The 13,342-nt window shown below is 39.3% G+C and overlaps 1 protein-coding gene across 1 annotated transcript; it reads right to left on the bottom strand.

Moving 5' to 3' along the window:
- Window positions 1-729: 729 nt before the first annotated feature.
- On the bottom strand, window positions 730-8,138 carry LOC108377137 (protein PTHB1-like). The gene is given in 12 exon segments (XM_017633399.1): window positions 730-1,691; window positions 1,773-1,902; window positions 3,478-3,644; window positions 3,710-3,935; window positions 4,005-4,173; window positions 4,176-4,269; window positions 4,338-5,005; window positions 6,520-6,653; window positions 6,730-6,837; window positions 6,912-7,204; window positions 7,206-7,281; window positions 7,350-8,138. Coding segments are annotated over 12 exon segments (2,877 nt in total). The 5' UTR covers window positions 7,631-8,138; the 3' UTR covers window positions 730-1,160.
- Between the last annotated feature and the right edge of the window lie 5,204 nt (window positions 8,139-13,342).

Genomic DNA, 13,342 nt, shown 5'->3' with positions numbered 1-13,342 from the left:
TTAAACGGACACTTCAATTGCGCCACTCGCCAAATACACATTTACATCTGTACATATTTGTAAAAATACGAGTATTTACATGTGTACATACATAGCTAAATACAATGCAAGAGAGGTGTGAAAAAAAATAATTTGAAAATGAACTTAAAATGCAAATATGTGAGAAAGTATTCATTGTGATTTTATACAAAGAAGATCGTTAACATTAAGAAATTTAGGCGAAAATATTGAGTTTAGCTGCCGTAAGCGACTTGACAAGTTATGCCATTGATTCTGCAATATATACATACATACATACATATATTTACGTACTTAGGTATATTTAGAAAAAAGGCAAGCAAATTATTTTAAACTACATAAGGTAACACACACACACATATAACTCGTTCTCTCAGCTGACCAATATATACATTTACAATTCTGTCCCAAGAATATACGGAAAGAAATTTATTTGCAAATTTTGATATGCATATTATGGCTGTAGCATAACTATAACACCCGTGCCGACTTTTAGCTGAAGCTTTAGTTAATAACTTGAATTAATCGTCCATGCAAACTTTGGAAAAGCGAAAAATTTGATTTCTTTCCCATATTTTAGCGCATTTCAGGTAAATCTGCATCAATAAATTTTTAATAGGACGGCAGGATTCCTCCCGAGGACATCGAAAAAATTAATTAAACTAAAATATCTTTTACAATTTGTATCCTTCCATATCCTTACAAAAATTAAACCAAGATTCTCCAAAATGCATTCAAAAATAAATATGTATCTTGAAGGATAGTATTTTTAAAGGACATTTGAGACATGTTCCAAAAGGATATTGAAAACACATTAATCTTGTTTTGAATTTTTCTTTTAATTCATACCCATAAATATTTCCATATTTTGTGTATGCTTTTAGAAATATGAATAATATAATTTAATGGTCCTTTGGAAAAAATCCTGACTATTAAGCCCTAATACTGTAAGTAGTATAGTAATACCGCGTTATAAAGAAGTAAAATGAGTAAATTAACAAACCAAGTCGGCACAGGTTGCCGTGGTCCGAATTGCATAAAATTTTATTTAGATAGTTTTTAAGACAAAACCAATAAATATATATACAAATGTATATATTTTTGCATTCTGTGAAAATTGGTAACCAACTCAACTTCAACCTCTACCACCAAATACCCAAATCACTGAATAGCTCTTCCGACGTGGGTAACTCGTAATTTTCATTCACCCATTCAGAATTCTCGCCCGTCTTATTCTGTTGACTGCCATACTCTTTTCTATAGCCAACTTTGCGCAAATCATCTTCATCACACTCTTCCTCATCGTCGTCTTCCACCGCCTCCAATGTGCTACGTCTGACCAAACGTGATTTGGCAAAGTTGGATCGCTGTTCGCTGGGCATTACTTCAAGCAGTTCACTAAGTCCACTTATATCAACTTCTCTTTCTTTCTCAAGTTTTGGTTCATCCGCCTTGGCTGCAGTTAATTCTTCAGCTGTTAGCTCTGTTGTAGCCGCCACCCGTTGTATGCGTTCGAATATGGAGAGCATATGACGTCTAAATCGACTGTAGTCAAAATTTGCGTGCGTCACATTTGTTTCAATCGCATTTATGCCTTCATTGTTCTTCACGCGATTTAAGGGACCGTAATGGTAGAGCATATCAATGCCCGGCGACATTGATTCCTCCCAACTCTGTGTAAGACAAAAAAAAAATAGTGAATGAGTGGGACAATTGGGATTGAAAACGATGTTTGTGTTGTGAGTGCATCTTACCAGTTCTGTCCAATCCTCAATCGGTGTGCAAAGCACTGCGCAAATAACATTCACTAGCTTCTCCTCCATGCGTAGCGCGCCGATAAGTGAAGTGGCTACGGAAATTGCGCAATTAAGGCCACAACGTTGCCTGAAAGAAATGAAAATAAGCTGGTGATTACGAAAGAAAAGTTGCCTCCAAATAGAACAGTTGCTGCATACTGAATGTCGAAAATGAGTAAATACATTTTTCAAATTCCTATCTTTAATGTAACACTGCCGAGTGGAAGATCGACCACCACTCTCGGCAGCCAGTTCGAAAACGCCCTATCTCAAAAAACTTTTCATTCAAATGATAGTTACATACAACTAAGAAATCATTTGGTATTTTTGTTAGAGCAATTTTAAACATTAGTTATCGTACTATGTTAAAAAATGTTGTTTCGATGTTGTAAAGGTTCCAACGACATAGCTAAAATTCACAATTGATCACATTCTGGAGTAAAATGTCCCACAGTCACAGTGGAATGGCCCGGCTATAACTTCTACAAAAATGTATATATTAGTGCTGTTTTTCCACAAAATTTTCTTTAAACAGACCCGGCCTCAAGCTCAATACAATTGTTGAATTTTTGTTTATTGTAATGGATAAGTGGATAACAAATTTGGTTGTTATTTTTCATGGCGCAATGAACAGGTGAAGTCAAGGCACATTGAACAGGTAGTATTTAACAGTATAGCAGCTGATTTGATTTTTTTTTTTTTCAAATTATTTGGTCTCGAAATTTGACACATTTTTAATTTCTTCTCACAAAAATTCCAAAAGGTTAAAATCTATTTTCATGTGAAACGTTTTTTCCATACAAAACAAGCGATAGAACAGCAGCTGGTCGAAAAGCAAGCAAATTTACTAAGATAGAAAGTTGTTGTTGAAGAGGGCCGCCACCTGCTCAAAATTTCAACATTTCATTTACAAGTTAAATGAAAAATATTGTTCTATGGATGTCAAACGATAGGTTTTGAAGAAAGCTTGAAAACGATATTTGAGGGGATGCTATTTCAACAAAAAGTTAAAAGAAATATTTTATTTGGCATCAAGTCAACAAGAAGTCTAAGAAGACTTCATTTCGAAAATATTTTTGAGGGCTGCCACCTGTTTGGAAATTCAAGACTAGTTTAATTAGCAAGTTTTATTAAATATTTTTATATGGCCGTCAAAAGAGAAAGGTTTAGTAAAGGTTTATTTTGGAAATTTGTTAGGAAGATTGCCACCTGGTTTTTAATTCAAAACCCCATTAATTAACAAGGTAAGGAAAAGTTTATTCAAACATGTTTTTGAAAGTTCAAAGTAAATTTTATTAAGTTGAGTGACATTTTTAATATGGCTGTCAGATGAGAAAGGTTTAAGTAAGCTTTATTCCTAAAATAATCTTTTGTTAAATATTTTTAAGGATTGCAGAAATTAATGAAACATTAAAATGCGGGCGCCTAATAAACAAGATAAAGAAAGTGTTTCTACAAAATACTAGTCTTTAAAGAGGGTACTTAAATGTTTTAAAAGTAAAATTTTACTTAGTTAATTCGTAAATTTACACTCTATGTATATCATTCGGTATAGCATAGTTTGAGTTGCAGCTATAACATTTGAAAGCATAACATTAAACGTTATGTCAGGCGGGCAGAGCCGCGCGTATAATCTGGTAAGTATATTTGCATTTATACTTACGCTTTTTCCTGTTTGCGTATTTCCATTAATTTATCACCCTCAGCTATGAGTTGATCATAATTTTCCTCAATCTGCATGACCAATGTTTCCTTGGACTCATCCTCAGAGTGATCCTGTAATCTGCGCTGTAATGTTTTAAATTGTTGCAATAACAAATCCAATTCCAACTGTAAAACGAAAAAAATATGTTATGTATGTAGATCTAGTCGCCAGAGAGTTTCAACAGTTTTACCATTTGCTTGTGTATATTCTCTTGTGTCTCGCGATGCAGATCGATCTTATGCAAAATGGAGTGGATTGGTAGCGCTGGATTGGCCATAATCGTTTTCACTCTGGGATTTATCACATTTTTCACACGTTTATCCTTTGAAGTATGCGACTCTTGCGCATGCTCCAAAGCCACTTTCGTTATACGTTCTAATATCATTGGAAGTGTCTCTAATGTATCTGATTGTATTCTAAAAAGAGTTTCAAAAAACAAAAAGATATTGGCAATTTAGTAGCAGCTTTAATACTGTAATACCAACCGCAGACGATTGGAGTTCTTTGCCAGCACAATAGTCACAACCTCTTCACGTTTCTCATCGCCCGGGCAAAGTAGTAGGAGTCCCAGCGCTTGCGATTCACTTTCCATCGCTACAAATTCGGGAAAGAACGTAGATAGCTTGGGTGTTAGCGTTTTCGACATAATATTTATGTAAGTTTGATCTCAGCCGACTTTTGTGGATGCTTTTGTTTGAAGAACATGCTTAGCGGTAAGTATGCGGATTGTTGCAAGACGCGCGGTATACCCTAGTAGCAAATAAAGCGAACGACAAATACAATTCCATTTCGCTCATTATTCGACAACTTTCACTCACTTTATTGCTGATAAAGGAAACAATAACATCGACGCGTGCCGTATGCAAATGCAGCAGATCATCCACATAAAAGTCCAACTCCAACGTCTCGACCTGCCCTGCTCTCATATCCACATAGGCGAGCGTATCTTGACTACAGCGTAAGCCTTCGGCCAAGTTGAAAACCACTTGTAACTCAGCCAACTCCTGCTTACATCTCAACTTCAATATGCCCGTGCAGGAGGGTAATTCTTTCACGGCCACATGTGCGGGTACATCCAATAGCAGCACATCGGCATCATCACTAGTCTCAGCTTTGATAGTAAATTGTATGCGCACATCCTCTGCTGCACGTTTATCGATATCTTCCAGATCGGTGACATCGATTGCGGCCTTAATTTCTTCTTCCAACTGTTGCAACTCCTTGTGCGCTTGAATGAAACTGAGATCCTCCATGCCCACCGAGGGTACTTTAAAAACAAAGGGCTCGGAGCCAAGATAGCCTATACGTAGTTGACCTGTGTCGCCGAGTGCAACAATACCGCCGGCTAAGCCATGCAAATTGGAGCGCTGAATGGCTACCGGTGCATCGTCTTTATACTGAGCGGCCCAAATAATGTTAGCAGCCTCGTAAATGAAGAGTTTGCCACTTTCGGAGGCAATGGCGGTGATTAAGCGTGCGCCCGGTTCTGAATGGAGAGAAAATGCGGGGGAGTTATTAGAGGTTTGGACAAGCGTTTCTTATATTTTTTTTTACAATGATTCCAATAATAAAAGAAGCTTTCGATTCATTAAAACATATAACTAGTAGGACCCGAAGTGGAAATAATGGATAGCTAATGAGAGAACAACAGGAAATCTCAGGTATTTAGTTTAACACCAACGTTTTGACTCTCAACTCAAACTGAAATTCCAAAGTTCGTGTTATTGGTTTATCAGCGTAAATAATTGCAATCGTTTGAGCTTGAGAATATGTACAAGACCCCGGCCTATGACCTATATTTGGCTCACTGATTTGTATGCGAGACTGAATTTCCTTCTGAATCTTCGATGATAAGACATGCATGAATCGCAGATCATTAATTAAACAGGTGTAAGTTTACATCCCAGTCATATCTAGATCTCTTTTTTTCTTGCTCTTATCCGACATTTTTGGGCCTACTTCTGGTTTTTCGAGATCCCCGGGACTACAATGGAGGTTTTTGGAACTATTTCGGGATTTCCGAGACTTCTTCGAGATTTTCGGGATTCTCGTTACTATATCGGGATCTTTGGTATAACCACGGGATATTTGGACCATTTTAAAATTTTTGGGACTAATTTGGAAAATTTTGGAATATTTCAGGTTTTTCGAGAATACTTCGAGATTTTAGAATTGTGGGGCTTGGATACCTAAAATTTTAAAGTAGTTTCGAAAATCTCGAAATGGTCCCGGAGATCCCGATAGAGCCCCCAGAACCCAAACTTCGTCCCAAAAACTTCGAAGTAGTCCCGAAGATCCCAAAATAGTGCCGATAATACCGAAAATCTTCAAGTAGTCCCGAAAATCCCGAAGCTGTCCAAAAAATTCCGATAGTTTCGAAAAAAAACTATTCCCAAATGCTCCGAATTAGTCCCTAAAATCTCGAAATAGTCCAAATATTCCGAAGATCCCGATATAGTCCTGGGAATTCCGAAAATCTCCAAATAGTCCCAAATATCCCGAAATAGCCTAATAACTATAACTAATAGTCTAATAATTCCGAAGTAGTCCCGAAGATCCCTCATTCATGAGAGTTGTTCCCATCGTTTACGTGCACCTTTACACACTCGCAAAGCAGACATTACGTTACTCACCACTATTCTAATCAGCCGTTATTGCCTGAGTTCTCATATGAAGCGGTTTGGAGTTACGCGGCCGTTTTCTCAAGTAGCTTTCAAAATTTAGACGCCATTAAATATAAATATTGTTCTCAGAAAATGAGTTTGCAAAGCATACGTGTAAATTTTAAAAGCTGTTTTAGTTTGGAGCTGAAAAGTTATTTCCTTCTTCCCAACCGAATTTACTTCTGACTGACAAGTTTCCATTCTCAAGTAGTGCAAGAGGTCTCATGCTTGTACACTCAAGAACACTTTTTCAGCTTTCTTAACTGACGCCGATTTATTGAATAATGGGTCCAATTTCAGTTTAGAACTATTAAAACAAATCGATTTAAGTAATTACCCCAATAGTAGCCGATAACGAAGGAATGAAAGCATCTTGGCGTATAATCCAATTTCAGAATGAAATCTACCAATCCATCATCGGTTAGCCTAATAAAGTTGCGCTCGCCCAGTATCATAATTGAGGCTGAATTTCTTTTAATTAGAAAGTAGAGATCATTCAGCTGTTTACCTTCTTCTGTAAGATGAACTTTTAGTAAGTATTACTTACGACTTCGTCTGCACCACACATATGTCGACAATACCTTCACCGATGCAAATCGACCAAGAGGGCTGGAATTCCGAACGATTTAAGGAAGAGTGCGAAAGGTCCTGATAGCTGTTTAAAATAATTCCGAAAATAAATTATTTACGCCTCACCGCACCAACTACAGTTCAAAATAAAATACATACGTAAAACACTCCAAATTCCAACCGGCTGTAAAGCGAAAAAAGCTATCCGTCCGTTCACAATAGACAACTGGCACAGGTAATGCACGATTACCCGGCAATTGACATTCGTACAAAATACCATCCTGCTCATGGAACGTCAGCGTGCCATCCAAATGCGTAATACAGAAGAACTCACGTCCCTTGACACGCCCAAAAGCACCCTTCGTCAACGCCAACGCACCACGTTTCAGCTTATAATCGGCCAAAGAAACCAGACGTAGCTGGGCGCCATGCTCAGCGACGCCACCAATGGCTCTGGAGCTTATAAATGGACACCGAACGCGGATGTAAAACGGCAAGTTGATTGTGCTTTTCATCAGCCAATTGTCCACTGAATTAAAGTAGCAAATTTAAAAGGGGTTTATGGTAAGAAATATTTCACAGTGGGTTCCAACTCACCCACTAAACCGCCCCGCATATATGCCCAGTATCGGCGCTTTAAGATTCACCTCCAACAGCAAGTCGGTCGGTCTAAAAGCCCCACCATCTTCATGGCGTCGATTTTGATCCAAGCGTGGATAGAAAATGCTCAAGTTACCGCTATGCGAACCCACAACCACATAGTCCTTTTCATTATCGTCAAGTCCGAAGCGAGCGCACAGTAAACTGGCTACATCATAGTTCTCCTCCAGATCGGAGCACTGTGTGTGCCACCAGTTGCAAACGTTGAAGAGTGACATGACGCGCGAACGCTTAATGCATAATGCACTAACTTTGTGAACTGACACAGCCGCTCGAACGAGGAAGTAGTTCAAGTGAAAATTTCAACTATTTGCTTGTTAAATGGCGAAGAGTGTCGCCGCTGTTGATTTGTTTAGGTCGCCGGAGGAGCGTTGCTATGACGAATTGACGTCAGCTGTTGGAGCTCACACGGGGCGGTTTTAAGGTATTTACTTAGTGGGGTAGTTAGTTGAAATTTGGCTATTTCAAAGAAGAAATGAAAGCAAGAAGGATGTTGCAACTTCACATATCTGAATTTTTGTTTATCTAATTACTTAGTTCAAAGTCACATAAGCTGGTAAAGAATTTAAGGCCGAGGAGTTTAAGAAAAATGTAGACTGTGGAGATTGATGCGATTCTAAAAGTTCTGTGCTGGGAAATTGTAGCAGAGATTACACCGGCACCCAAAAAAAGTTCGAGTTCAGATTAAGTGACTCTGCATATGTACATTAGACTGCATCACCAAAAAAGTTGGGTATTTCGGAAAAATATTAAGATTTACGTGAGCTGGACCGATTTGAAAATACTTTCAAAAATGGAGTTTTTATAGATAAAAGTAGTTTCTTAAAGGAATTTTGGAAAAAAAACCCCCAGATAACAAATCAGTTAAAGCTTAAAAAATCTGCATAAAAATTATAAAAAAAAATATTTCAACTGAATCATAATAATGAGATTTTTGATGTTGTTCTCTAACTTTTTTTAAAACTTGGTTTAAGAAAAATTTGAATAACTGTGCCAAAACTATACAGATTTAGACTTCTGAGGATTTATTTACCACTTTTATTTCTTTACAAAGCAACTCAAGCACGTTCCAATATTTTTCTTGCAAATATCAACACATCGTCATTCAACTTGCAAAGAAATAAAATAAGTCTAAATCGGTAAAGTTTTGGCTGTGTTATTCAAGTTTTTCTTAAACCAATCTTTGCAAAAAAATCCAAAAACTGCATATATTTAATTTACTGTGATTCCATTCAAAAAAAATTTTTTTTTAATATTTTTATGCAAATTTTTTTGAGCTTAAACTGTTTTGCCATCTGAGGTGATCCCCTACCATGAGCCAGTCTTCGCATACGAACTTTTTTTTTGTGTGCCGGCCATATGTACCATCTCTTTCCACGACGAAAGGTATTGTTCTCTCGTCCCAGCCTGTCAACGTGGAGTCTCTTTTTCTACCGAAATAATACTATGGACTCCTCGTTTCCTATTTTATCTTCGGTTCTCATATCAGTGAAATTCTATGACTTTTCGATAGGATAGAAAAGTACTTCTTTAATTGAGGTAATACCCGAAGGAGCCTCTTTGTCAGGGTTACCAAACATGGGCTTTTCCTACCAAAACTGGTAGGTTTTTTTCCATTTGGTAGGTTTGTTGGCTAGATTGGATTTTGGTAGGTTCCGCGACAATAATAGTTATTTGCGAAAAATATAAAATATGTATGTCAACCTTATTTACACGAAAATTTCACCGGTGGAGTTCACCATTGTCCACCTGACATAGACTTCATTGTAAGACTGGAGGAATATCACCAAAACTAACCTATTGACCCGTTGTCACATATGCGGTACTGGCCTGGTGCCTTAAGGCTTCGCAAGTAAAGGCTGCCGCGTGGCCATTACAGGGCACCTGTTGGACGCATGCCTTTGGTGTCATTACGGGCACTCCTCCTTTGTCTATTCTGTTTGAAAAAAAGGTCTGCTGGAGCGCCCTACGACTGCCCAATAAGAACAGCATGAAAATTTGTGATCTTCGGGGTTATTTGGAGGTTCTAAAGCCATTCCTGGATAATCCCGAGTTATCCTTCAGAATTCCTGAAACGGACTGTTGTGAAGTGATAATATCTATTATTGACGGGTTTGAAGTGTTTGAAGACAACGAAAGCTGACTGTCTCGTAAAGTGTGGAGCCAAAATGCACTTGCATGGCCCCTAGCCTTTTGTGAGCTGGTGGAGGAAACCCCACAGCATGTTCTATGTGACCTCACCTCACACGTATCATAAATAGATGACTGATGCACCTTAGGGAACGATTGTCTTCTTCAACCAAAATTTTAAACATGGCGCCCTCCAAAGTGCCTAACTTCTTAAAGATAATAAGGTTGGAGTGATTAAAATTAGGACTCAGCACAATAGATCTTCTTATGTCGCAGCGCGTGTATCCCCGACGTAATAATGATAATATTAACACCTAATATGTATGTGTAAAGAACAAATATTTGCGTAAGTCTGTACAATAAAATGAATTGTTATACGTTGTTGATTTGTTTTTATTGTACTACCTGTGCTTTAGTTTTTCTAAATGTTATGTTTTCTAAATTTTTAATAATCTTGGCATTAAAAAAGTATTAAAAACTTAAATAACATTTTGATAGATTTTGGTTGATTTTGGTAGAAAGTTTTGGTAGGAAAAAAAAAATTGTCCGTGGCAACACTGCTCTTTGTCGTCTTTTTTATCGAAAAGGCTAAGCTTGTCCTCGATATCGTCGGCATACTCCAGCAAGTATACGATCTTGTAAAGTATTGCCTCTGAGCGGTTCAGTTCTGCGGCTATTTGGACCAGATATCTCTGAGAAATTTGGCCCACACAAATACCCACCACCATAGTACCAGAAACCGTCAAAATTACACCACACGATGCCAAAGCACGCAGCAACAAGAAGACAAGCCAAGGCTACACAAAGCCCATGGTCATCATGTAGCCGCACACGACCAAGGCAAAATGACACAGGCGGCCTATATAAGATACAACACATCCGCTCGCGGCTGGGTTGCGTAGCTACAACTGAATGGAGGGATTGCTTGTGTTTAGTTATAAAACAGGACAAGACATCACTACTCAGAAATAGTGAGCACCAAAGTCGGCTTCAATCACCGCTCACCACAGCTTCCCGTGAAGCCGCCACCGACGACACCAGAGCGCTCGCCCAGACTGCGGCAGAGCAAGAGCAAAGTCACGCCACCACGACATAACGGACCGGTAACGGGACACGGGAGCCGTTACCCAGCCACTGCAAGTGACGCTAGCGATTTTTCCTAATATAGTTTTTGTTATATGTTGAATAGCAAGTAAGGTAATAATCTAATAAAGTATGATTTACCGGAGCCCCGAGACTATAAATTTATTGTAATGGACCCTGGAGACGGCGAGTATACCCAGCCTTGTAGAAGAAGAGTCGGGGCAGCAAAAACGCTTCGTTTAACGGCTCTTATTATCTTCTCCAACATCAGATTAAAGAAATTACAGGAATGGGAGTCACCTTGTCTGAAATGTCGTTTGGTATCAAACGGCTCGGAGAGGTCCTTCCCAATTCTGACAGAGCTGATGGTATTGCTCAACGTCATTTTACACAGCCGTATTAGTTTCGCGGGGATAACAAATTCAGACATCGCGGCATAAAGACGACTTCTTTTGCTGCTGTCGACAGCGGCTTTGACAAATAGATGGTGCGTTTCGATGCTATTCTCGCGGGCCTTTTGCAAGATTTGGCGTATTGTACGACGACTGGAATTCAGGTATGCTCTGCCTAATCCAAAAGAAAGGCGAAAAGCTTATACGCCGCTGTCTGAATTTGGCATCCTCACTACCCTGATGGCTCCGTCAGAACTGAGAAAGACCTATCCGAGCCGTTGACCACCAAACGGGGTTTCAGACAGGCCGACTCCCTTTCATGTGACTTCTTTAATCTGATATTGGAGAAGATAATAAGAGCTGCAGAACTGAACCGCTCAGGAACAATTTACTGTAAGAGCGTGCAATTGCTGGCTTATACCGATGACATCGATATCATCGGTAACAAAAACCGCGAAGTCTGTTCTGCCTTTTCCAAGTTGGATAAGGAAGCTAAACAAATGGGTCTGGTGGTAAACGAGGACAAGACGGAGTATCTCCAATCATCAAACAAACAGTCAGCACATTTGCGCCTTGGCACCCACATCACTGTTGACAGTTACAATTTCGAGAAAGTAGAGAATTTCGTTTACTTGGGAACCAGCATTAACATCGATAATAATGTCAGCATGGAAATCCAACGCAGAATCACTCTTGCCAACAAGGCTACTTTGGACTGAGTAGGCAATTCAGGAGTAATTTCCTCTCTCGACGTACGAAAACCACACTCTAAAAGTCACTCATCATGCCCGTGCTGGTATGTGGCGCAGAAGCATGGACAATGACCACATTCGATGAGGCGGCTCTTGGAGTATTCTAGAGAAAGATTTTGCGGAAGATTTACAGGCCTTTACTTTACATGGGCGATTTGGGTTCTCGTTTTTCGATCTGTGGACAGCCATGTAGCTTGGTGTATCTTCTTATGCTGGACCTAGTACTAGATATTACCATGTTTCGGTCCCCGGCGAAGTTGATCAGCCTCAATCCGTTATTGGACGTTTTCGTCATGGAATTCGCCAAGCACGATTTTTATATCGTGCCGGGGGCAGCGTTCATATGTTCTGTTCAAGCGCTCATAGGAGAGATTCTTGGACGCCTTGTCCTTCTCTTCCGTCGGAGCTTAGGCGCAGATGAGCGAAATATTGAAGTCTCGTTTTGATGCGGATTGTGGCTAAACGTTCGTCCACCGGGGTGAGCGCCAGTACTCGGCGACGGTATCTCTCTTCCACCACAAATCCCATACCGAATTTGCGCTCCGTTACGTGGCAACTATAGTAGACGTCGCAAGGTTCCATACTTACCTTGCCTTGCACCGTCCATCGCATATCTTGGATGGCGGTGATGTCAGCCTTAGTCTTCCCGGGGACATCAACCAGCCGGGCATCATCATCAGAAAAAGGGGGTCTCATACGAGCATGCTTTTTGCTTTTCATTGGGCGGAGTTTTAACGTGGGGTGCCAAACCAAGCGCACGCGTAGTTTCACGCCTTCACACTTTAGCTCGCTCCCAAACGGGTGTTTGGTTGCTACCCAGAGGACATGTGAATATAAATAGCCGGACGCTGCGAGCTGCGATTTGAACCATACGCACAAGAACACCTCTGGCCACTCCCAGGTCCCAGGTGAATGGAAATGAACCATCATTTCATCCGCATTTCCCAAAACTCTCTAAAGAATTTTTAAGCTATTACAACTACAATCATAGGTCATTATGGAAGAGATATCCTGTCTTTGAGTGGACTCCCGCTTACCCACATGGACTCTTGAGAGGTAACTGAAGACAATCAACGACCTGACACCCTGCTGAATACGTTTAAAAGGTAGTTGGTGTATTTTCAACGGAATTTCACTGCAGAAACACCGATTTAGACCCTTTGCCATATTCAACGTCATTGCATTTTATTAAGGTGGGCGGAAAAAAGTGTTCACGCGAAGTTTTTAATCTGTGACGCAAGGGCAGGGATGAGGTAAGGATGAGCCTCGCCCAAAAAAGTAAACGCATTTGAGTGATTTAGAATATTTGTATATGTATGTATGTATTTAAATTTAGTTTGATAATAATCATGTATGTATGTACTGCTTACCACAATGTGTTATTACACTCACTTAAAATGTAATTCATTAATTAAAAATATTTACTTAAAATTATAGTTTAATTACAGTGAAGTGTACAGTTTAGGAGTGAAGTAGAGTTTAATTGTAAAAATTAGATTCATTAATCGTAAAATATGGAAACATGGGAAATTTTAAGTTAGTAGATAATTAACAAACTACGTTAAAAACTACA

The sequence above is a fragment of the Rhagoletis zephyria genome, unplaced genomic scaffold (genome assembly GCF_001687245.7).
Source record: "Rhagoletis zephyria isolate East Lansing unplaced genomic scaffold, Rhagoletis_zephyria_1.1 Rzeph_scaffold_11541, whole genome shotgun sequence".
In the NCBI taxonomy this organism is placed as follows: domain Eukaryota; kingdom Metazoa; phylum Arthropoda; class Insecta; order Diptera; family Tephritidae; genus Rhagoletis; species Rhagoletis zephyria.
This window is presented reverse-complemented; position numbering and strand designations above follow the sequence as displayed.